The 27,166-nt window shown below is 43.8% G+C and overlaps 1 protein-coding gene across 1 annotated transcript; it reads left to right on the top strand.

The window, feature by feature from the left end:
* The first annotated feature begins 2,751 nt into the window (after positions 1-2,751).
* zgc:114119 (uncharacterized protein LOC619273 homolog) lies at positions 2,752-26,694 on the top strand. Its single transcript, XM_038971482.1, is given in 9 exon segments — positions 2,752-2,849; positions 3,853-3,889; positions 4,132-4,257; positions 25,381-25,520; positions 25,522-25,617; positions 25,913-25,987; positions 25,989-26,028; positions 26,385-26,474; positions 26,602-26,694. Coding segments are annotated over 9 exon segments (795 nt in total).
* The last annotated feature ends 472 nt before the right edge of the window (positions 26,695-27,166 follow it).

Genomic DNA, 27,166 nt, shown 5'->3' with positions numbered 1-27,166 from the left:
CTTCTTCTTCTTCTTTGGGATTTGGTTGGCGGATCGCATCCAACTTTTAGGTGCATACACCGCCACCTACTGTACTGGGGTGTGAGGCCAGTCACGGCCTACCTACATTAAATTCTCTTCATTAGTATTGTTCCTCTAAGAAAGTGAAATATAGCCCTAGACACCACCACCTACACTCATTAAAAACCCACGACCCCATTCCACTACTTTGGCCCTATTTGCTACTGCACCATGCCAACGGCCTGGGACGATGGGACACAACCCCTCAACACACCCTGCATCTTTCCTGTAGTCAAATCTCACATACCCAAATACAGCTGCCGCCATCTATTTTCTGTGATTTCTGTGGTACAGTTGATAACCATTGCTATGAACGCTAAGAATCCAACCTTACCAAAGCATAAATCACTCGTTGGCCAATCCCTCTGTACAGGCACAAGTCTACTACTCACTGGAATCCTCTCAGGATCCCTCACCCTTGACCCATCCTCCTCTACTTTCTTCATTGCCTCAGAACCTTCTGCACTACTCTGACGCTGGCCACTCTGACGCTGGCCACTCTGACGCTGGCCACTCTGACTCTGGCCACTCTGACTCTGGCCACCCTGGCCACTCTGACGCTGGCCACTCTGGCCACTCTGACGCTGGCCACTCTGACGCTGGCCACTCTGACGCTGGCCACTCTGACGCTGGCCACTCTGACTCTGGCCACTCTGACGCTGGCCACTCTGACGCTGGCCACTCTGGCCACTCCTCTGACTCCCCAGCAGCATGAGCACCCCTACAGTTAAAACACACAACTTTATCCACCAAAACGACAAAATCTTCCCAAGTCTTGGAATCTCCTTCCTACACACTGCTGCGACGTGACCATAAACGTTGCACCTGAAACAACGCAGCGGATTTGGCACAAAAACTCTTAACAGGATAACTGATAAATCCTAAACATGACTTTGTCGGGTAGAGACTCTGACTCGAAACTCAAAATGACTGACAGTGACTCCTCTGTTTCACCACGCTCCCCACCAGGTCTGCGACGCACCAAACGGCGGGCGTCACAAACACCAGGAATCTTCAACTTCAATTGCTCCATCTACACAATTAACGCTACCCCAGAAATCACTCTTTTCAATTGTGCCCTGCTCCTAATACCAAAGCAGGAAACAGATCCTGCCCAAGTTGCGTACCACGGAACGCCTGCTCCCTCTGATCAGGAGAGACACAAACAAATATCACAAGCACTACAGGTTACCTTCACTGATTCAACTGCGCCCAACTCCTTTCTCACCCACCCTGAAACCGCAAAGAGATCTGCCATTAGGCAAGGGTCCACTTTTTTTCTGTCCACCATCTTCTCCTTCACCAAATCTTCCAGGAGGCGTGTGCACTCCAACACTCCATAATTAAACAAATGTCCCTCTTTCCTCCTTTTTTCCCTGTCCGCCATTTTACCGCCGAAGTCCATCTTCCACCCCCTTTCCTTTATTATGTTTTCCCTCAAACTCAAAAATATGGACTGTCCCTCCCTATCCTTGCTCCCTATGCTTTTACTACCCCCTAGTGAAGAAATGTACTACTGCAGTCCCCTAGAAGCAGGAAGTGACGTGTTAGAAAAGCTAACGCGGTTGTCTTGTTTTGCCGCGCTCAAAAGAACTGGGAACTCTGGGAAAAAAGTTCAATCATGACATCAGTGATCTTCAGGTTGGAAGGTGAGGTATAACGCAGTCCGGGTTCCAGGGACATCACCGGATAGAAAATCCAATAATGCTGCCAACGAAATGCCATATATGGACATGTTTTGTGTAACGTCCGAACACAGTAGGTCTACTCATTGGTGTGTGTGCGCCCAGGCTGTGTTCAGTAGAAAACAATATTGTCGAAAGTTCAGAAAGAAATGATTTGTCTAGATATTATCTTATGCGTCTCTGCCAAGTAGATCTAGCAATTAATCCTATCATCTCTATTCATTACATTAGGCCTACTACTATCTTCAACGTGTACATTGTCATCCACCTGAACTCAACCTTGTTGATGCTGTCCTATATTGATGTTCTTTACTGTTCCATTCCCCAAAAAATAAAAAATTCCAGTGTTTTAATTGCTATGTTGTATTTACTTCGCCACCATGGCCTATTTATTGCCTTTACCTCCCTTATCTCACCTCATTTGCTCACATTGTATATAGACTTATTTTTCTACTGTATTATTGACTGTATGTTTTTTTTACTCCATGTGTAACTCTGTGTTGTTTTATGTGTCGAACTGCTTTGCTTTATCTTGGCCAGGTCGCAGTTGTAAATGAGAACTTTTACTCAACTTGCCTACCTGGTTAAATAAAGGTGAAATAAAAAATAAATAAAATAAAACTGAAGCTGGGTTGTGTTCATTAGAGCACACACCATAACAAAACGTGTTGCAACGAAAAAAACGAAACAAGCATTTGATATTGCACAAGTTCAGACAGTACCTCCTGTTTCACTGTTTTTCTCACGTGTTGTGCCTTCGGGAACATTACCCTGTCCTTTATTGACTTCTTCTCTGTCCGCCTCTGTAGTGGCCTTTACATTTAACTTGGCAAGAGCCCAAATCTATGACCAGGCTACAGACACCTAGGTTTATTCCTGTAGCCAACTCACACTGCACCACAAACACACACACTAACCTCACCACCTGTATGTCCCCCTCCGTCTGGGAGGAGTAACTATGTGGGTCTCTCGGCTCTGCCCCTCTCGGCCATCATCACTCCGGAACATGTCGGTCCCTCCCGGATCCATGACCTCACGTTGGACAGCAGCCAACTGTTTGAGCTCCTTGCTCTTCCTCTACCTGCTGGTGGCGCTGTTCGTTCAGTACATCGACATCTAAAGGACCGTGTGGTGGTACCTTTGCAATCATCCCGCAGCCTCCACGTCTCTGGTTAGTCGTAACATAGACACATACACCTGCACGCAGTCGCACACACACAGCCACCTCCTGCCTCCACCTACCTGGTGAATACACACACACTCATTCCTTCAGTCTGTTTATGTTGTCTGATCTCTCTAATGTACTTCCGTCTGATGGACGACCACCTAACTATGATACTGGCAGGGGAGGCTGGTGTGGATTATACGTAGTATCATGGGTACTACAGCTATCTATTTATTTTTCTCTTTATTCATCGCTAGGGGTCAGGAGACTGGTTATTACATTAGACATTTAAAAAGCAATTACATTATTGGCAGTTATTACATTATGGACTAGTCATAAATTGGCCTAAGATTGCCCACTCCTGGTTAGAGCTGGGAATTGCCAGGGACTTCACAATACAATATTATCATGATAGTTAGGTGCTGATACAATATGTATTGCGATTCTCGCAATTCTGTATGTATTGCGATTCGATACTGTGATTTTATTGCAATTCGATGTGCCAAACATATTGCTCAGCATATGGAAAAACACTGGAGTTTTGGTGCAGGTACAGCTAATTAGCGCAAAAATAATAAAGCGACATTGTCAAAATAATACGATACGATATATATCAAAAATATTATTGCGATATGTAACTGTATCGATTTCCCCCCCCCCCCCCTCATCACAACTCCTAATTTAAGTATGTCCAGTCTTCAGTCTTTTACATCTCCTTTAACTGGGATTATTCTTTTTTCACGTGCCTCTCTCCCCACCCCCTTTCTCCACGATATCTTCGACTCAGGTACGGTAGTCCTCCACTCTCAGATGAGAGATGCATAAATCGTTGTGTGTGTCCCTGTGGTGTTTTTTTTTGCCTAAGACACAACACCATCTTCCACATATTATTGCGCCCCCCCCCAGCAGAGCCTGGCTCTCATGTCTCTCACCCTCCCTCAGGATGACTGGAGACACAGCCCTGGATAAGAACATCCGTGTGAGTCTGTCAGGGTCAAGAACAAGAACTTTGCCAAGAACAAATGGAGAGTGGGTCACTCTTACTGCACTCTCCTACTATCAGCTATTATAACTTCATGTAACATTTTGTGAGCTTTATGGTGCAAAATGGCATTTTACAATAAGGCTCCCTTCACAAGGGGTTTGTAATTCGTTTATGAATGGTTAATGAATCATTTATAAATGCGTAAGTCTCTGATGGGAATGTGTTTGGTCCTGCAGCAAGCGTTTAATGTCACAACGGTGGTCCGTCACAAAGCGTCTGTAGCTGGGGACCAGATAGGAGGATCCCAGCCAGACCTCCCAGCCCCTGTAGAAGACACCTGCTGCTGCCTGAGGAACACACCGGTCAGTGGCTCACAGCACGACCCAGTAGAATGGCATGTAGTGGAACAGCAAAACAAGTGTCTCACTTACTAAAACTATGATCGTTCTCACTCACGAAAACGAAAACAAGTACGTTTTAGTAAAGAGCTTTGATTTCCAAGATCCTTAACTCGTTCTGTCTCTGTTTCAGAGTCTCCAGTTGAGGGGGTCTACCAACTGTACCTACCGCTGCCATACAACCTGCTGTGTTTGATCCCCCGGCCACCTGGAGCGTGGCCAACCAATGACTTTCCCACAATTTACCTGTGGATTCGAGAGAAACTCCCCAGTCTGGCCCGGGAAAAAATAGTTGTTGTTCCAGCACTCCGCCACCAGATGGGGCAGTCATATTAAGAACCCAGGGTGGGGAGAAGGGAAGAGGGACTCGATGATGCCATTGCCAATGGGGAAGGTAACTTGACCTAGATTGGGATGAGAGTGGAGGATGAGCTGAAAGAAGAGTGGAAAGAAGGAGAGGAGAGCTGAATGAGCGGTGTTGTACTTACCCAGTGTATTATTGGGTGATATTATTTTGGGAGTGGGACAGAGCTTGGTCAGTGTTTTTACTTGTGCTTTTTAAAAATGTACTTTTTTTCATCTCAGTATTTCTGTACATGTTGTTTTTTAATCGTCAGTATCCTTCCCCCTTGACACCATATAGAGAATTGTTCCACTGTGTAACGCTCGTCTGAAGAAGAGGACCAAAGCGCAGCGTGGTACGTGTTCATGATAATTTATTCAAACTGAACACTGAAACAAAATAGAACAGAACGAAACAGTTCTGTCTGGTGCAGACACAAAACAGAAAACAACTACCCACAAAGCACAGGTGGCCTAACCAAAATAGAGACTAAAACCCTCTCTATGGCCAGGGCGTGACACTGACGTTACCTGCATGATCAGAGGACAGGCAAACTAGATTAGATTAGACCGGTCCTTATATATGTTGACTGGCAACAGGTGTTTTTAGTCTACTGCAGAACTATGTGTACATAGTACCCCCCCCCATTGTGGAATAGTCTCTGTACAGCAGATATTGTAGCTAATAACTCACGAGAGATGGACTTACATGCAGAGCCGTTCCTCCAAAAATCAAAGAGTAGGTCTCAGTTAACCCATAGAGGTCTCAGTTAACCCATAGAGGTCTCAGTTAACCCATAGAGGTCTCAGTTAACCCATAGAGGTCTCAGTTAAACCACAGTTTTACTCCTTGATGTTTAATAAACCACATTCTACCCTCAAAGGGCAACATGACCCTGTTGATAAAGACTATTTTGGGGGAGAGTTTCAGCCTGGCTTTGAACTGGTCAAAACTGAATAAATTTAAGTTATTATGACCATGTGGGATGTAATGAGCTCAGCCCTCTTGCTTAAGAGCTGGGAATAGATGTGTGCGAATACAAAGCCAAATGTGGATATGTTTTTCACTGTTTAGATGCAACCAACTAACTTACCCTTTTGGACCCTTCCACGGATCTTTTCTTCATTCATATTGGGGTTGTTTTTGCGTGTATAGAGAGATGTGTACAAACAGAACTTGAATTAAAGAATGTAAATAATAATCCAATCATTGTCTCACTGTCGCTCTCACCATGAGGTCACTTCAATTATTCAGAATTGTCATAACCTATTGCATATACAAAAGTGGAATTTTTATGTTATTCACTCAAGACAATAAAACATTTTTTAAATTTTATTCTCCATCCCTCTGCTTAAATGTCCATCATTTGTATGTATATATGAAAAACAGCTTGACCTGACAACCTTTGGGGTCTAATATGTTGAGACAAGTGGTATTGAAAAGTCTGACATGGAATACATACCCAAAACTTGTGATCTGTGTAAGAGGCAATATAGTGAGAAATTGTCAGTTGTAACCCATTTGGCTTAGTCTTTCAGCCCTCTATCATAAATATTATAGATAGAGTCATATGAGCTTAAAAAATGATTAATTAACAACATTTGGGATCTAAGATGTTGAGAAAAGTGGCATTGAAGAGTCTGCCTAACCCAAACCTGTGAAAACGTATGTACTACCACAATATCCTAACCTAACCCCAATTCAGTAGTGGTCTACAGCTGCACGTTTCGCTTCTCCATGACTGAGAAAGGCATAGAATATCCTCCATCCATCTCATAAGATCAGAACAGTATGGATACAAGAATTAATAAGAAATAACATACCTATAAATATACACACACGCTACTCTTGAGGAGGGCTGGATGTAGGACATCTTCAACCTGAAAAACAAACACATACACGCTTAGGTTATACAACACATTTAACACAACAGTTGTTTGGCACAAAATATTTACAAAACCGTTGTCTCAAATCTTTGTATATCGGTGGTACAACCTGAGTGAGTACGGGGGCCATTAAGGGGGAAAAAAAGACACTGAGTATTCAAGCTGTAATTTCAGTAAGCTTGAGATTTGTAAAGTCATATATAGGCTGGTGGTGACATATGACTTGCTTTCCATTTTAACTCCTAGCGGAGCATATGGCCTCGGCAATACTGAGGGTTCGGCCAACAGGGTCATGGAGACACGTGCCCCACCACGACAGCGTACAGCCAGGTCCAAAATGATTGACACCCTTGATCAAGATGTGCTCAATGGCATCATGAACTTTACCCAGTACCAGGACATTTTAGCCCAAAACCTGGTAGCCTCTGCCAGGAGGCTGACACTTTTCCGCAAGAAAATATCCCCAAGCACACATCAAAATCCACAAAGAAATTGTTAATTGACCACAAAAGAAATTACATTTTGCAATGGCCATGTCACGTTCCTGACCTGTTTTCTGTTGTTTTGTATGTGTTTGATGGTCAGGGTGTGAGTTTTGGGTGGGCAGTCTATGTTTTCTGTTTCTATGTTGGTTTTGGGTTGCCTGGTATGGCTCTCAATTAGAGGCAGGTGTTTGACGTTTCCTCTGATTGAGAGTCATATTAAGGTAGGTTGTTCTCACTGTTTGTTTGTGGGTGATTGTCGTCCGTGTCTGTGCACCACACGGGACTGTAGCGTTTCGTTCGTTCGTTTGTAATAGTCTGTACCTGTTCCTACGTGATTCGTGTTGTATGTAAGTTGTCATGGTGAAGGTCAGTCTACATTCGTTTTGGTTCTTTTGTAAAACTTCCAAGTGTTTGTTTTTCGTGTCTCGTCGTTTGATTTATTAAATCATTATGAATTCACACCCCGCTGCACGTTGGTCAAATCACTACTCCTCCTCTTCATATGAAGAGGAGGAGGAACATCGTTACAGAATCACCCACCAAACCCAGATCAAGCAGCGGGTTAACGGACAGCAACGACAGCGCAAGAAGGAGGAATGGACATGGGAGGATGTTTTGGACGGTAAGGGTTGCTACACATGGGAGGAGATCCTGGCTGGAAAGGATCGCCTCCCATGGGAACAGCTGGAGGCAGCTCGGAGAGCGGAGGAAACCGGAGAGAGGAACCGGCGTTATGAGGGGACGCGTCTAGCACGGAAGCCCGAAAAGCCCGTGAGTACTACCCAAAAATTTCTTGGGGGGGGGCTAAGAGGTAGTGGGCCGAGGGCAGGTAGGAGACCTGCGCCCACTTCCCAGGCTAACCGTGGAGAGCGGGAGTACGGGCAGACACCGTGTTACGCAGTAGAGCGCACGGTGTCTCCTGTACGTGTTCATAGCCCGGTGCGGGTTATTCCACCTCCCCGCACTGGTAGGGCTAGATTGGGCATTGAGCCAAATGTCATGAAGCCGGCCCTACATATCTGGCCACCAGTACGTCTCCTCGGGCCGGCTTACATGGCACCAGCCTTACGCATGGTGTCCCCGGTTCGCCTACATAGCCCGGTGCGGGTTATTCCACCTCCCCGCACTGGTCAGGCGACGGGGAGCATACAACCAGGTAAGGTTGGGCAGGTTCAGTGCTCAAGGGAGCCAGTACGCCTACACGGTCCGGTATATCCGGCACCACCTTCCCGCCCCAGCTCAGTACCACCAGTGCCTGCACCACGCACCAAGCCTCATGTGCGTTCTCAGAGCCCTGTACGCACTGTTCCTCCTCCACGCACTCTCCCTATGGTGCGTGTCTCCAGCCCAGTGCCTCCAGTTCCGGCACCACGCACTAAGCCACCTGTGCGTCTCCAGAGCCCTGTACGCACTGTTCCTTCTCCCCGCACTCGCCCTGAGGTGCGTGCCCTCAGCCCGGTACCTCCAGTTCCGGTACCACGCACCAGGCCTATAGTGCGCTTCGAGAGGTCAGTGTGCCCTGTCCCTGCTCCCCGCACTAGCCTTGAAGTGCGTGCCGTCATCCCGGTACCTCCAGTTCCGGCACCACGCACCAGGCCTACTGTGCGCCTCAGCAGGGCAGAGTCGGCCGTCTGCCCAACGCCTTCTGCACTGCCTGTCTGCCCAGCGCCGTCTGAGCCATCTGTCTGCCCAGCGCCGTCTGAGCCATCTGTCTGCCCAGCGCCGTCTGAGCCATCTGTCTGCCCAGCGCCGTCTGAGCCATCTGTCTGCCCAGCGCCGTCTGAGCCATCTGTCTGCCCAGCGCCGTCTGAGCCATCCGTCTGCCCAGCGCCGTCTGAGCCATCCGTCTGCCCAGCGCCGTCTGAGCCATCCGTCTGCCCAGCGCCGTCTGAGCCATCCGTCTGCCCAGCGCCTTCTGAGCCATCCGTCTGCCACGAGCCATTAGAGCCGCCCGTCTGTCCCGAGCCATTAGAGCCGTTCGTCAGTCAGGAGCCGCTAGAGCCGTCCGTCAGTCAGGAGCTGCCAGAGCCGCCAGCCAGTCAGGAGCTGCCAGAGCCGCCAGCCAGTCAGGAGCTGCCAGAGCCGCCAGCCAGTCAGGAGCTGCCAGAGCCGCCAGCCAGTCAGGAGCTGCCAGAGCCGCCAGCCAGTCAGGAGCTGCCAGAGCCGCCAGCCAGTCAGGAGCTGCCAGAGCCGCCAGACAGTCATGAGCTGCCCTACAGTCATGAGCTGCCCTACAGTCATGAGCTGCCCTACAGTCATGAGCTGCCCTACAGTCATGAGCTGCCCTACAGTCATGAGCTGCCCTACAGTCATGAGCTGCCCTACAGTCATGAGCTGCCCTACAGTCATGAGCTGCCCTTCAGTCATGAGCTGCCCTTCAGTCATGAGCTGCCCTTCAGTCATGAGCTGCCACCCAGTCATGAGCTGCCACCCAGTCATGAGCTGCCACCCAGTCCGGAGCTGCCACCCAGTCCGGAGCTGCCATTAGTCCGGAGCTACCTCTCTGTCCGGAGCTACCTCTCTGTCCGGAGCTACCTCTCTGTCCGGAGCTACCTCTCTGTCCTGAGCTACCTCTCTGTCCTGAGCTACCTCTCTGTCCTGAGCTACCTCTCTGTCCTGAGCTGTCTCCTCTATGTAGGAGGGGCCTTAGTGAAGGTTCCTGGACCATGGTCGGGGGCGAGGGTCGCCACTCAAAGGACGCTAAGGAGGGGGACAAAGACAGTGGTGGAGTGGTGTCCTCGTCCACCGCCGGAGCCGCCACCGCGGACAGATGCCCACCCAGACCCTCCCCTTGAGTTTTAGGGGTGCGCCCGGAGTTCGCACCTTGAGGGGGGGGTTCTGTCACGTTCCTGACCTGTTTTCTGTTGTTTTGTATGTGTTTGATGGTCAGGGCGTGAGTTTTGGGTGGGCAGTCTATGTTTTCTGTTTCTATGTTGGTTTTGGGTTGCCTGGTATGGCTCTCAATTAGAGGCAGGTGTTTGACGTTTCCTCTGATTGAGAGTCATATTAAGGTAGGTTGTTCTCACTGTTTGTTTGTGGGTGATTGTCGTCCGTGTCTGTGCACCACACGGGACTGTAGCGTTTCGTTCGTTCGTTTGTAATAGTCTGTACCTGTTCCTACGTGATTCGTGTTGTATGTAAGTTGTCATGGTGAAGGTCAGTCTACATTCGTTTTGGTTCTTTTGTAAAACTTCCAAGTGTTTGTTTTTCGTGTCTCGTCGTTTGATTTATTAAATCATTATGAATTCACACCCCGCTGCACGTTGGTCAAATCACTACTCCTCCTCTTCGTATGAAGAGGAGGAGGAACATCGTTACAGGCCATCTTAGTCTCCGGACTTGAACCCCACTGAAAACCTGTGGTTTGAAGTGAAGAGGGCAGTCCATAAACGCAGACGAAGAATATCAAAGATCTGGAAAGATACTGTATGGAGGAATGGTCTAAGATCCCTCCCAATGTGTTCTCCAATCTCATAAAACATTTTAGGAAAAGGCTCAGTGCAGTCATCCTTGCAAGGTGAGGTATTGAAAGGTGTTGAAACCAAATATATTTCTCTAAGCCAATATATTAATCTAAAAATAATATAATATCACCATATATTTTTAGCATTCAATAGAGCTCATTATTTGTATTTTTTCTTTCATAGTCTTTTTTGCTCATTTTTTAATCAAGGGTGCCAATAACTTTGGACCTGACTCCAGTAAGGTTAAAACATTTTTGTGCCCGGTATGTTGATAAACCTTATAGAGATTGTTGTGCTTGGATGAGGCAATCATAGCAGATAAGCACGGTCTTTTCTGGTTGAGGAACCGGAACACCATTATCAGGTCACTCTGCCTCTTGCAAGTCCAGAAAGATTGCAGGCATTATGCACCTGGTGGGATTGTTTCGGGTAAAAAGCTAAATCATAACGTTTTGCATAAGAGGTTGTGGAATGAGAACAACTCAACAAGCCCAGGGGCTAGAAAGAGAGGTAGCTGAAATGAAGACTAAATGTAATGCAAATGTAGTATATTCTCCATTGTAAACTTGGTGGTTCGAGCCCTGAATGTTGATTGGCTGACAGCTGTGTTATATCAGCCCGTATACCACGAGTATGACAAAACACTTATTTTTATTGCTCTAATTCCGTTGGTAAACCGTTTATAATAGCAACAAGGCACCTCGGGGGATTGTAATATATGGCCAATATACCACGGCTAAGGGCTGTGTCCAGGCACTCCGCGTTGTGTTGTACTTAGAACAACCCTTAGCCGTGGAATATTGGCCATATAGCACGCCCCCTCGGGCCTTATTGCTTAATTATTACACACTAAACCCTTACCCCAACGATGATCATTACTTATTTTGGAGAATTTGTTGAAATTTGTGAATGCTATTCCGTTCTACATTACCCAAAAGGGTTGCACACTGTAGACTTCACAGACCCTGTTTACCACAAGATATCCTGTCCTTTAATCGATGTGAGCTAAATACGCTTATAAAGTCACAAATATAGGCAATATTCTATTTGAACATATTCTTAGTTCGATAAGGTCAAATGATCTGTTAGCCTTCATTTATAATGTTCCTTTACAGCCCTATATTGTCACTATATCTGTCAAATAACAAAATGATATTGTACTTGACAGGCTACCGTGGAATTGAAACGGTCATAATGACGTTTACCCCCCCCCCCCCCCCCCATCTCCTCCAATCAGAAAACAGGAGCTTCCTACAACCCATCCTTCCAACCATTTAACAGACAAGATTTGCTTATTTTATATTATTTTATGGTATATAGAAGTAAACAAAGCTGAATAAAATAGAAAGGATATTTTCGCAAAAGTATTTGAGGGAGTGCGCACATGTGGCTATTCTGTGTTGAGCGGTTAACAAAGAAACAGGTAACTTCCTATATGCTTAATTTAGCATTATTAATGTTGTGCTACAAACGTTGCGCTATATGATTAGATTTTTTTATACATTGTAAGGCTGCAAGATGCGACTCTAATGATGATTTGAAAAAATTTGACAAGAACTTGATAATGCCTCAAATTTCACGCCGGCATCCCCTTTGTGTGGCCGTAATGCACCCTAAAAAAAGTCCATGCCTTTTGCGGAGTGCTGTGTTGTGCCCTTCTAAACGCGAATGTTCCGTTACCGGAAAACACCATTATCAAAAGTGACCGCAGATGGAATATTGCATGTAATGCTTTTATTATAAAGGTGCATTTTTTATGGTGAAAATTAACTTCCCCAAACTTGAAACTCACACGTTATTTGGCCACTTTAGTTGACCACTTATCAAAACATATAGGCCTATGGGCTAGGCTACATGAGGTGTGCGATTATGATTCGAAAAAGTCACAAAAAAAGGCATTGTTTCTTGCCTTATGCTTATGCTGAATGATTCACGAGTGATAAAATATAATTCACAAGTGATATTGTTACCCTTCAGACTATTTTTAATTTAATGTTATCTTTACATATACTAAATAATATATGAGTGAAATTTGTTTTGATTTAGAATGGACCATTATCATGCACCTGTCTTGAAACAGGGCCAGCGGGAAAAAATACATGTCATCTATGCACTTGAATAGCGATTGGAGTGGCCTCCCGAGTGGAGCAGCGGTCTAAGGCACTGCAGTGCGTGAGGCATCACTACAGATCCCGGTTCGATCCCTTGCTGTGTCGCTGCAGGCCTCAACCGGGAGACCCATGAGGCAACGCACAATTGACCCAGCGTCTTTCGGGTTAGGGGAGGGTTTGCCCGACCGGGATGTCCTTGTCCCATCACGCTCTAGCGACTCCTGTGTCGGGCCGGGCGCATGCACGCTGACACGGTCGCTCAGGTGTACAGTGTTTTCTCCGACACATTGGTGAGGCTGGCTTCCGGGTTAAGCGAGCAGTGTGTCAAGAAGCAGTGCGGCTTGGCGGGGTCATGTTTCGGAGGACGCATGGCTCTCCCGAGTCCGTACAGGAGTTGCAGCGATCGGACAAGACTGTAACTACCAATTGGGGAGAAGAAACAGTATTATAATTATAATTATTGAACGGAGAATGCTTTTCCATTTTCATGCCAGCCAGGTAGGATATACTCCTGTCGTAAAGATAAGCAATGTGCTTAATATTAGGAAAGTTGAGAAATAAATACAGTAGGCCTAGCCTATAGAAAGCTGATGGGATCCTCCTCTTTTTAATAGAGGCCTATAGAAATGTCGCTGGGCTCTCATGAAGTGTTTTATTACATTTGTATTGATGTCAGAGTGATTAGAGGGACACTAGAGTGCTGAGTACCAGGCAGTTAGCAAGTTTGGTAGGCTACTAATGACCATCAACAGCATCAGAGCTTGGAGAAGCCTAATTAAAGTGACTAAACGGTCACGTGGAATTTGACTGCCTTCGTGACTCGTGACCGCCAGTATGGTGGTAATACGGTCACTGTAACAGCCTTAAGCACTAGTCATGACTAATCGATATGTCACTGTGTAATTTTAGCTATGAATTTGCCACAAGCCACAGCATCCCGATACATTTTCTAGATTACGCTGTATACGGCGGACAAGGCTCCCTTGCTAGTACAGTATGGCTGGGTCAACAACATTATTAGAATGGCCTTCATTTTCTCCCAATGTATTTACAGCTATCGTACACACAGAAGGAAGGAAGAGACTCAATTGTAAACAATCAGCTTGTGAAATTGCTCAGTGTGAAGGCTACTATCGGGACATGTTGTCCAGTGTGCAATGAATTTGAAGTGGAGATCTCACTGCTTGGTGTGAGATGCTGCCACCATTTCATATTGGTGAAATTGTACTTAACATACATCTTTCGCTCCACGTTCCTCCTTTTTTTTTGTTTAGTTTATTAATTCGACCATTTAAAAAAACAAGCACACATAAAACTTGAAAAAGCCATACATGCACGTGAATAAAATCATAGAGGATAACACACAATAAAGTCTGGGACTTATTTCGATTGTGGTCCTCTTGAGACCAGATGGCTAGACATGATCGAAACACAGTATGGCAGTGAAATAATAAAACAAAAACAGAGAAGAAGAACATCTATCTCATCATTCCAGTTACAGTTATTCATATGGGCACAGAAGACATCAAACATATTTTTACTTTATTTTTAAAGCTGCCCAGAGAGGACGTTGTTTTTATGGGCAGAGGCAACTCATTCCATTCTGAGGCTCCAGTATACAAGAAAGTACCTTTCCCAGCATTACTCCTGAACCTGTATAAGCACACATCAGCAACACCTGATCTGGTGCTGTGATTGTGTGCATCCCTAACACGAGGAAAGTAATCACTTAGATATCTGGGCGCAGGACCATAAATACTCTGTAAACCAAACCTAGTCTAATCTGGGACACCCTAGCCTCAACAGGCAGAACCATAAATACTCCTGTAAACCAAACCTAGTCTAATCTGGGACACCCTAGCCTCAACAGGCAGCCAGTTTAGTTCCTGAAAGCAGCTCCTGCCTATGTGAGTACGTGGACTCACCTTCAATACTACCCTGATCAGCTTATTCTGGGCTATCTGAACCTTCCCCTTCATACATTTAGATAAGCCCCCAAACCAGGAAGTACTAGCGTAGTCAAAATGGCATTGAATGAGGGCAGTAGCTAGCACTTTCATGGAGTCCTTATCAAGCAGCTTGGACTTTCTAGCCAAAAACTTAGTCCTGGCATTAACCTTCTCTAGCACTTTATTGGCCATGCTCACACCTCCCAAGCTTCCATCAAGGATACATCCCAAGAAGCTAACAGAGGTTTTAGTAGTCAGCACCTCACCCCCTAACTCCACTCTGATTTCAGACAACCTACACAATTTAGGTCTGGATCCAAAAATAATTGCTTCAGTTTTCCCTAAGTGCAGAGATAGCTTATTATCTCCAAGCCATTTGCTAATATTAGTAAGCACAGTGCTACGTAGGCTCTCCAACATAGTTTTACTTTTGTGAGACACCAGAAGTGTAAAGTCATCCGCATAAAGAAAAAGATGGCAAGAACAAGCATTTTTCATATCGTTAATATACAATAAAAACAGCAGAGGCCCATGCACGCTCCCCTGCGGAATGCCACAACTCATTGGTTTTGCCTGAGACAGTGAACCATTAACCTCTACTACTTGCTCCCTTCCTGATAAATAGGACATTACCCAGCCTAGAGGGATACTGCTTAACCCCAGTGCCTCCAGTTTGGAGATTAGGAGACAGTGGTTAACTGTATCAAAGGCCTTCTGTAGGCCAAGCAGTACCATTCAACACAGATTTCTCTCATCAATCTCTTTCCTGATGAAGTCAGTCAAGTAAAGTAGACATGAATCAGTGGAGTATGTTTTTCTAAAACCCGACTGAAAATCATACATTAGACCCTGTTTGTTAACATATTCATACATTTGCTCATGTACAACTCTCTCAAGGATCTTTGATGTTACACAGAGGATAGATACAGGCCTATAATTCCCAGGGCCAGACTTTATCCCCTTCTTATACAGAGATATAACTTAGCTTGTTTCATGTCCCTAGGAAAGGTACCTTGTTCAAGAGAGAGATTAACGATATGCGTAATACAAGGGCCAATTTGCTCAGCAGAATCTATAAGAAACCTTGCAGGAATATTATCCAGGCCTGTGGCTTTGGAGCATTTAAGCTCTGCCAGCATACTGACTATTTTGGCTGTTGCTACCTTTGCAAAATAAAGAGAGTTTGGCTGAACCCCTAACTCGACATAATACTTCTTGACCTGGTTGCTTCCATACAAACCAGAACTGGTGGGCAGCTTGCTAACCAGCTTGCTGGCAACAGAAGTAAAAAAATAATAATAGTTGAATTCATTGGCAACCTCTGCTTTTTCATATACCATCTCCCCCTTGATGTTCAGTCCAATACTGTTAAGTTTGGTTTTGGTAGGACTACTACAGCATAGTTCCTTAAATGATTTCCAAAGCTTTTTAGGGTCATTTTTGTTCTCAATTATTTTCTCAGCAAAGTAACCCCTCTTAGCTTCATCCATCCTGCTCTGTGCTTCATTTCTGTGATGTTTATATAGGACAAAATCAGGCTGCTCTTGAGAGTTCTTACATTTTTTAAAGGCCTTATTCCTTGCTTGGATAGATTCTAGAATCTCATGATTAAACCAAGGGCTAGATCTCTGCTTTACCCTGACCCGTCTAATGTGAGCCATCACATTCACCACATCAAGGAATCTACATTTAAAGACTTCCCACGCACTGTCTACCCCTACACTATCTAGCACAGGTGACCAGTCAATTTTACCTCCTCCCTAAACTTTTCAACACAGTATTTTTTGAGTCCTCTGATTCTAACGGTTTTGTAACTCTTAAATATATCTTTAAAAATCCTCCTTGTGCAAAATGTAATAAAATGATCACTGATTCCATATACTATTACTCCACTCTGCGATATTTTTGATTTATCAGACACCAATATCAAGTCAATCGTACTTTACACTGTTTCACATATCCTGGTGGAATCTTTTATCATTTGGGTCAGAGCAAGTGATCTACAAAAGTGCATAAATACATTGTGGGTTGGGCCTCTCCTCTCCATGCACATCCTCTCTCCTTGGCTCTTGAACTAGAGAAAGAGAGATCAATATGATTATTTATTTATTTAACCTTTTTTTAACTAGGCAAGTCAGTTAAAAATAAATTCGTATTTTACAATGACGGCCTACCCCGGCCAAACCCTCCCCTAATAACCTGGACTACGCTGGGCCAATTGTGCGCTGCCCTATGGGACTCCCGATCACGGCCGGTTGTGATACAGCCTGGGATCGAACCAGGGTCTGTAGTGACGCCTCTAGCACTGAGATGCAGTGCCTGAGACCGCTCAGGCACATAATTGATCAGATACATCATGAAACATTTACAAATAAACATTTCAGGTTTTAATGCAGTTATTAATGCTAACACACACTGACGAATCAGTCTTAACCTACGATGACGTTGCAAGTGCAGATATTGCCCTCCCCTTAAAGACCAAGGTAACTGATGACCTGCCCTGCGGGTACTAAGTGGTCATCATCCAACCCTGCCTATAATAAGTAGGCCTAGTCGACTTACCTTACCTGCTCTTAAACTTGTAGCTATGTTGTAGAGTAATTAAATAGCATGCTGTGACATCACATTAGACACCGTTTAACCATGTGGGCTGTGGGGTAAGCAGTGGGGTCAAGCCCAACACTTACAAACCCTCCACTGCATGCCCTGTGGCTCTCCAGGAACAGGGTTGGTGACCAATGCCCTACATACCATGACAGGTCAGGAAAGCCTGATCCCTACTAACCCTAGTATAGTCAGGCCTATTATACCTAATAGCGCAGATAGAGTCTGTTGTTATTGTGGGGTTGGCCATTAGACCACATAAATGCAGTGTTGATCTGGGTCTTGGACCATTGGCACTAATCCCTGAAACCCAAATAAACCATAGCTCTTAGAAACGTGTTGTGTAGATATAGAAGTATTGGATAGGTGTAAGCAATTTGCTGGTGGCTCCATCTTAACCTCTGATAGGCCAGGTGGGATTAAGGAAATGTCCCATTGTGGTTTGTTGTTTTTGTGTTTTAATGTGGTAAACAATGTTTGTTAGGTCTCAGAACAACCTTGTTGAATCTCTGATATCGACTCGGAAAGACACTGTAATATAGTTACAGGCTGGTAGCTAAGTACATGCGCAGGTAAATGTGATATAAAACCACTTCTAACACCTTGTTTAACACCATAAATATGCATGTAGCCTGCAACACAGTCAAGAGATATGGCTCGTTAGAAATAGGTATAGATAGATTTCATCGGTTTCATCTGCTGGCGATGCACACGAGTTCTATTCACAAAACGATCTGCTGGCGATTGTTTAGCTAGCACTAGCAAGCTAGCGACAAATAACTAGATGGGTGAGGATGCAAAAAGCGTAAACAAATCGTTAGGACCAATGACAGTAGAGCTACTGATTTCAGACGTCACACACACATATCCATATATGGCATTGCATTGGCAGCCATATTGGAATTCTGAGTTGGATGACCGTATCAAATCTATTTTTCCCAGTTGGAGCTCGTTTTCTGAGTTCCCAGTTATGTGGCAAGTGTTTTGACTCTAAACACATTTACAAATAAACCAGACACGTAGCTACGATAAATCACAGCTGATAACATTGAAAAGACACCACTTTACACCTCAAATAGATGTTTTTATTTCACTAACTAACTTGCTTCATAGTATTTCATGAATTATTTAGCAAGCCAACGTTAACTAACTTAGCTAGCTATGTAACAGTATGGCTAACAAACAATAACATTCACTCAACTTGGTTTATTTTACTAATTCAAAGCTATCCAAGTCTAGACAGGCTTCCTGATTTTCTTTGGTATGTAACTGTAATTTACACAAATAAACGCTAAATCAGACTTTGAGAGACATAAGTCATTGGACGAAGGCGTCTTCTGGAGAGTTTTAAGAGCCCCAACTCTCGATCTGAACATTAACACTCATCGCTAGCAGTACGTTTTGGAAGCATAATGACCTCATCTTTCATATCAGCACATATCCGTGGGAAGTAGGAGTGTTGAGGGTGCTGCAGCACCCCCTGAAAAATCAGAAAAAAATCCATTGCCAGTAACATTGCAAAACATGTCCATATTACGCCAGCTACGAGTTACGGAAAACACTAGTTTACAGGATACTACAGTGAACTTTGACCTAACGTAATTACATTTTAACTCTGTAAAATTGAATTTGCTAAACATTTTGTCACGTCTGCCGCTATTCGATCACTAATCCATTGTCATTAACATTGCAAAGTGTAACATGTCCATATTATGCTGAAAGATGGCTACTTGTTTCAAGATAACTACTTCAGTCAGATATTTTTTTAGAACAATGTGCCCGCTAAAGTACATGTCAATATAGTTGTCACCTTCAGTCTCCTTTTGTGCTTAAACACAAAGAGTTGCTTAATCAAGGTAACATTAACACCTCACCTCTTTTGTTGGCACTGTTTCCATTTCTCCACTGGGACCCTGTGTGTTTGGAGTAAAAACATTTCAATAAACGAGTGGCCACTTCTCACGTGGTAGACCTCCGATTCCATGAAATAGTGACCCTGCTGAAACCTAACGTAATTACTGTGGTGGCAGTTTGAGGTTGTAGGGTGTGATTTAGTTGCAGACATGGGCCCCTGCGATACTGGGTTTTTCCACTGGATATTGCTCCATCGCACAAGGCTAGGATTCATCATTAATGGTTCCAGGAAGCATATACTACATACATAAAGGGATGCACTTGATGGACGATGAAGTTCAGATATCCTGTTGCTTAAGGCTAGGTGTCCCAGTAACAGGACAACTTCCGGGGGAAACTGGAGGGCGCGCAATTCAAATAAATAATAATACAAATTATGGATATTAAACATTTAGGTACATACAAGTGTCTTGTATCGGTTAAAAGCTTAAATTCTTGTTAATCTATCTGCACTGTCCGATTTACAGTAGGCTTTACAGCGAAAGCATGCCATGCGATTGTTTGAGGACAGCGCCCCATATCTGTCACGCCCTGACCTTAGAGAGCCTTTTTATTCTCTATTTTGGTTAGGTCAGGGTGTGACTAGGGTGGGTACTCTAGTTTGTATATTTCTATGTTGGCCTGGTATGGTTTCCAATCAGAGGCAGCTGTCTTTCGTTGTCTCTGATTGGGGGATCATATTTAGGCAGCCTTTTCCCACTTGTTTGTGGGATCTTGATTTTGTATTGTTGCTTGTTTAGCCCTACAAAGCTGTACGTTTCGTTTTGTTATTCGTTATTGTTTTGTTGCTGGTTCACATTAACTTCTTGTCAATAGGGGGGCGCCATTTCGACTTTGTAAAAATTCGTTCCCAAATTAAACTGCCTCGTACTCAATTCTTGCTCGTACAATATGCATATTATTATTACTATTGGATAGAAAACACTCTCTAGTTTCTAAAACCGTTTGAATTATTTCTCTGAGTGAAACAGAACTCATTCTGCAGCACATTTCCTGTCAGGAAGTGAGATTTCTGAAATCGAGGTCCCTGTTCTAGGGTCAGTTTATAAATCCCCATGTAAGCTATGGGGCTACATGCACTGCATACGCCTTCCTCTAGATGTCAGTAAGCGGTGAGAATTTGAATGGAGTGGATTGCACCATCTGGGGCCCTATATAAGACCGTGGAACGGAAGTACCGTTCTTTTCAACGGGGCGCCTGGCGCAAGAGGGACATCACAATGGCGTCCTGCAAAGCTTTCGTTTTAGCAGTTCTATATCTCCGGTCATGTTTTTATTCGTTATAGTTGTTAAAGACATCATAAGGTAGTTAATTTAAACCGACTTATAGCAGTTTATATCAGTTTATTGCGATTTTCTGGGATTTCTTTGTGACGCGCTATCAGGAGTTGGACACCTTTCCGGCACATAGCTAACGTTAGCGGCTATTTCGACAGCAGAAGAGGACATCTTTCAACCAAAAGACGATTGTTCTGGAGAAAGGACACCTTGCCCAAGATTCTGATGGAAGCTCAGCAAATAGTAAGCAGTCTTTATGCTGTTAATTCGTATTTATGTTGACAAATGTCAAATAATAATTCCGCCATGAATTTCGGTGCGGTCTCGCTTTAGCGCACGCTGTATTGCGCAGTAACGTTAATTTAAAAAATCTAACACAGCGATTGCATTAAGAACTAATTTATCTTTCATTTGCTGTCCAATCTGTATTTTTTAGTCAAGTTTATGATTACTTATCGATTAGAATAGGTGCCTTTCCCAAGATTTCTCCTGACATTTTCTTTGCAGCTTGGCTACTTTTCTCATTGTATAACCACGATTTGTGCCACTAAATATGCACATTTTCGAACAAACTCTATATGCATTGTGTAATATGATGTTATAGGACTGTCATCTGAAGAATTCTGAGCAGGTCAGTGAAAAAATTAATATATTTTGCTGGGTTATACGTTATCGCTATTTTTGGCTTGAATCAATGCTGTTGTGTGGTTTGCTATTGGGGTAAGCTAATATAATGCTATATTGTGTTTTCGCTGTAAAACACTTAAAAAATCTGAAATATTGGCTGGATTCACAAGATCTGTGTCTTTCATTTGCTGTATGCTGTGTATTTTTAAGAAATGTTTTATGATGAGTAATTAGGTAATACACGTTGCTCTCTGTAGTTATTCTAGTCGCTTTGGTGAGAGTTGTGATGGTGGCTGCAATGGTAAACTATGATTTATACCTGAAATATGCACATTTTTCTAACAAAACATATGCTATACAATAAATATGTTATCAGACTGTCATCTGATGAAGTTGTTTCTTGGTTAGTGGCTATTTATATCTTTATTTGGTCGAATTTGTGATAGCTACTGATGGAGTAAAAAACTGGTGGAGTAAAAAAAGTGGTGTCTTTTGCTAACGTGGTTAGCTAATAGATTTACATATTGTGTCTTCCCTGTAAAACATTTTAAAAATCAGAAATGATGGCTGGATTCACAAGATGTGTATCTTTCATCTGGTGTCTTGGACTTGTGATTTAATGATATTTAGATGCTAGTATTTACTTGTGACGCTATGCTAGGCTATGCTAGTCAGCTTTTTTACTGATGGGGGTGCTCCCGGATCCGGGTTTGGGAGGAATTAGAGGTTAATAAAAATGATGAACGCCTTCCACGCTGCACCTTGGTCCAATCCTTCAAACAACGATCGTTACAATATCAAAATATTTTTTCACAGGCACCGTTTTCATAAATTCACAAATAGCGATTAAATATTCACTTACTTTTTGAAAATGTTCTCTGATTTGTCATCCAAAGGGTCCCAGCTATAACATGTAGTGTCATTTTGTTAGATAAAATCTTTCTTTATACCCCTCTAAAAGTCTGTTTAGTTGGCGCCATCGATTTGAGTAATCCACTCGTTCCACATGCCAAGATAAGAATCCAAAAATGTACCCCTAAACTTTGTTTCAACAAGTCAAAATACATTTCTATTTAATCCTCAGATACCCTAAAATGTAATTGAACTATAAAATTTAATACGGAAAGAAGTATGTTCAATAGGAAAATGATATTAGCATGTGTGTATCCTCTTCATCAAATTTCCAAGTCTGTGTCCCTGTAGTAAAACTCATATTTCTTACTCATTTTGGAAGAAACAAGCCTGAAACCTTGAACAAAGACTACTGACGCCCAGTGGAAGCCATAGGAATTGCATACTGGGAGCTAGATTTAATTATTTCCCTATATGTTCCATTGGAAGAGCATGCTCTCTCAAAAAAAAAAAATCTGGTTGGTTTTTCTTTGGATTTTCTCCTACCACATCTATTGTGTTATAGTCTCCTACATTATTTTAACATTTCTACAAACTTCAGAGTGTTTAATTTCCAATGGTACCAATTATAAGCATATCCTGGCATCAGGGCCTGAGCAACATGCAGTTTACTTTGGGCACGTCAGTCAGGCGGAAATTGAGAAAAATAGACCCTAGCCTTTGTTGTTTTACTATACTGAACAAAAATATAAACGGAACATGCAACAATTTCAACGATTTTACTGAGTTACAGTTCATATAAGGAAATTAGTAAATTGAAAAAAATGTATTCTGCCCTAATCTATGGATTTCACATGACTGCGCAGAGGCCAGGCCCAGCCAATCAGAATGAGTTTTTCCCCACAAAAGGGACTTTATTACAGACAGAAATAATCCTCCGTTTCTGGGTGGCTGCTCTCAGACGATCCCGTAGGTGAAGAAGCCGGAAGTGGAGGTCCTGGGCTGGCACGTGGTCTGCGGTTGTGAGGCTGGTTGGACGTACTGCCAAATTCTCTAAAAAGACATTGGAGGTGGTTTATGGTAGAAAAATGAACATTCAGTTCTCTGGCAACAGCTCTGGTGGACATTCCTGCAGTCAGCATGCCAATTGCACACTCCCTCAACATCTGTAGAATTGTGTTGTGTGACAAAACTGCTCATGGCCTTTTGTTGTCCCCAGGACAAGGTGCATCTGTGTAATGATCATGCTGTTTAATCAGCTTCTTGATATGCCACACCTGTCAGGTGGATGGATTATCTTGGCAAAGGAGAAATGCTCACTAACAGGGAAGTAAAGACATTTGTGAGAAATACATTTTTTTGTACATATGGAACATTTCTGAGATCTTTTATTCCAGCTCATGAAACATGTTACCAACACTTTATATGTTGCATTTTATACATTTGTTCAGTATAATATCTTTGGTCCCTATTTGTGCCATAAAACCACATTTCAAATAACATTTTTTTCTAAATAATAATATAAAAACATAACAGAGCTATGTCAACATATAATATGTTTATTATTGTTGTGAAAGAATAAAAAAATCTTAAAATTGACAAGATAAATAACTTATTTTACAAATACGTTACAAAGTGTGTTTTCATCTACGACTCAGGTACCCTATACGCAATAAAAACTCTATGTGTCATTTTTGTTGAGCCCTTGTATTCTCTCTGAAGAGCTGTGTGTGTTTCCTGGTATGCCATTACAGTCATCCAGCCTTGTAAAACGCCTTGGAAGACAGATGTGCTTCAGGTCCCGCTGGCTCTTCTCCGTCACTCCTTGGATCCTGTTGTCAGTTGTTAAAGTTGACCTTCCACGGAATTGCATTATTTTCCAGAGAACACATACAGCCCAGAGATGATTATCTGAAGTAGATGAGAAGTTGACTAGATAGTTTGGTTACCACAGCAACTACTGAAGCTAACAGACTTGCTAGTTTAGCTAACCAAACAATCAGCCCTAGTTTGCTATTATGAAAATGGTATTCAACAATACCAATTCTGTTTTCAATTCGACTTTTGCTTTCAAATGCAGCTCAAACAATACATGTAAAGATGAACTAGCCATTGAATTCTATCTCGCAAATATACCGTGCGTTATACTGAAATAATGCAGGCTCTAGAATGCCCTTCAAGCCAATCAAAAAGGATTATTCAACAATTCCATGCTATAATAAAGCAATAAGGCTCGATGAGGTGTGGTATACGACGCAACGCAGAGTGCCTGGACACAGCCCTTAGCCTCGGTATATTGGCCATATATCACAAACCCTGGGGTGCCTTATTGCTGTTATAAACTGGTTACCAATGTAACTAGAATAATAAATATACATGTTTTGTCATACCCGTGGTACAGATTACTGTCTGATATACCACGGCTGTCAGCCAATCAGCATTCAGGGCTCGAACCACCCAGTTTATAATATAGAATAACCATATAGAATTACACACCTGTGTGTAAACCGAAGAACGCCACAAACATGTCACTGAAAAAAGACTGTCGGATGCAACTGTTAAAACCGGTTAAAATGGTAAGTCTATATTTTGCATTTGTGAGATTATTTTAATGTGATATGAGAGTAGAAGGATTTATGTTTCTAGAACCGTACCTGCAATTGAGAATCGATTGGTGTTTAGATGAGGTGTTCGATTGGTGTTTAAAACAGAACATGTATGGTTCTTGGACTATAAGGAGTAACGTTAGGCTCCATTAGTCCATTATTGGGGTAGCTAGCATAACAATGGTGCTGTTGTTATTTACATTTGAGTCATTTAGCAGATACTCATATGCTCCTTATACAGTAGTGAGTGCATACAGATTTATACTTTTTCGTACTGGTCTACCATGGGAATCGAACCCATAACCCTGGTGTTGCAGGCACCGGTCTCTACCAACTGAGCCACACGAGTAAATGCCTCCCCAAATATCTTTAGCTTGGTTTAACAAATCTTTGGTTAGTTAAGTAGGCAGTATTACTTTGATTTTCAAGTTTGATAAAAGCTTCTTGTGCGAGTCCTCTAGAGTGGCACAGCGGTCTAATACTGCTAGAGGCGTCACTACATACCCAGGTTTAATCCCGGGCTGTATCACAACCAGCCGTGATTAGGAGTCCCGTAGGGTGGCGCACAATTGTCCCGGTTAGGGGAGGGTTTGGCCGGGGGGGGGGCGCTTTACTTGGCTCATCGCGTCTTAGCAACTCTTTGTGGCGGGCCGGGCGCCTGCTTGCTGACTTCGGTCGTCAGGTGAATAGTGTTTCCTCCGAGACATTGGTGCGGCTGGCTTCCGGGTTAAGCGGGCGGGTGTTAAGAAGCGTGGTTTGGCTGGTCATGTTTCGGAGGACGCGTTACTCGACCTTTGCCTCCCGAGCCCATTGAGGAGTTTCAGCGATGAGACAAGATGGAAAAAGGGGGTAAAATACAACAACAAAAAAGCTTATTGTGTAACATCGCCTACGAGTGCTTGCTTACCTGTGAACTCCATTGTGCCACACCCCCTCTTGCCCTTTGACCTCCCCTTTTCTCTCCCTAGATCCGATATGGTACACCCTTACTTCAGAAGGGGCTTGGTCTGGCTGGGATGCTCCCCCAGCAGCAGCAGTACCACCTGCCCCTAGGCTCCGGTTCAGGCCCCGCCCAGCTCCCTATACCCCCTCAGATAGCCCTGAGAGAGATCTCCCGTGTTACTCTGTCGCATCAGCCAGGAGACCGTCCAGGACGTCATCACACACACTATGGAGATCTTCCAGACCACAAGAGCAACACAGGTAATATAATAGCGTGTTCACCAAAGGATGGACACATTAATTATATACATTATGCTTTCATATCATCTGTATTAATCCTGGTCTCATTTAAATGTCTGCTATGAAGTTGACCACCATATCTGTCTTGAGTGGGGGGGGGGGGTATTTAACCTGATGAAATGAAGGTTCATTAAAGAATGATGTACTGAGTTGTGCTGTCTGTCGGTGTCATCAAGCGTTTCCCCATAGAGATTCGATATACAGTAATACTGTTTATACAACATAGTATTTTGCCTCATTCTGCGGTTGTGCCCCCGGGCCTAACGGGGCGACCCAGGACCGCTTCGGGAAACTCCAGGAGCACCTCCGTCCACTGGCCCTGCTCTTCCGCAAGTGTGGAGATGACCTCTGACCTGCAGGAAGAACTCCCAGAGGTAGGGCTCAATTCAATTTCTGTCTATGTACAAAATCCCTCCTTTACCCTTCTCACTCCATGAACCCTATCCAAGCTGTACTGGGCTGGCTTGGTTATGCATTCACCATAGTTGCTGGAACCCTGCTGGAATGGATCATGTCAAAATAAAATATCCTAGCCAGTACAGTACGATTCGGGTCAGCCCTCTAAGTGTGAATCAAGCACACATTTTTGTCTTTCTGTCTATACACAAGCTCTGCCTGTTTTTCTGTCTATCTGTGCCTTGTCACCTTTGACAGTATTACTTGTCGTGCAGTTGTTTTGACGTATGTCACTGATGTGAGGAACTTAGTGTATAACACGTCTTCTTTCCAGCTGGTGCCATATGTAGGAGAGGAGATGGAGCCCTGCGAGAGTGAGCCCTGCAGTCCAGCTGTAAACCAGGAGAGACAAGAAGTGCTGGAGGTTTGTGACGGGTCCACTCCCCCCCTCTATGTCACTGATTTCAATATTGTTTGTTGGATGACAACCAATAGTTAAGTACATTTCCTTGATTCTAATTGGGTTCTGTGTGTCATGGTCCCACCCACAGAAGGTAAGGCAGAAGAACCAGGAGATTAAGATTCTGGACCAGATGAGGAACTTGCTATGGGACGTCAATGCCTTGCTGACACTCAGGAAATAACATCACAGATGACCTCACCCCCTCCCGCCGACCCTCTCTCACTGCACTTCACAATGCCCTCCCACTAGGGGCCATGAGTTTTTCCTGACCCAGAAAACTCTAGGCCCTAGTACTTCCAACCATTGTTGTTCTGGTGTGAGATAGACCGCTGGAAGCTTTGGGTGATCTACCTTTACAGTATGGTGCTTTCAGAGTTTACTTATATATATATATTTTAAACTACATACGTTTTCCTCAGCCTTTTTTGGGGGTGATAATCACTGACTCAGGACCAGCTAAATAAACTTGAATTCAGTGTTATGAATTCCGCTCAGTGCACAAGAGGCTGACCTAGTGTCAGTGCTTAACGTCTGCCCGTATTCTTTGTTTACCAACACTTGTGAGTGTCACCTGTGAACTGAGTTGAAGACAATGGGATCTCATCGTAAATTAGCCCATGGCAGCTATTTATCTCAGGTGTGCGTGTGTGTGT

This window comes from Salvelinus namaycush, chromosome 32 (assembly GCF_016432855.1).
Source record: "Salvelinus namaycush isolate Seneca chromosome 32, SaNama_1.0, whole genome shotgun sequence".
In the NCBI taxonomy this organism is placed as follows: Eukaryota; Metazoa; Chordata; class Actinopteri; order Salmoniformes; family Salmonidae; genus Salvelinus; species Salvelinus namaycush.
The sequence above is the reverse complement of the archived record's forward strand: the minus strand, read 5'-3'. Positions and strand labels throughout refer to the sequence as shown.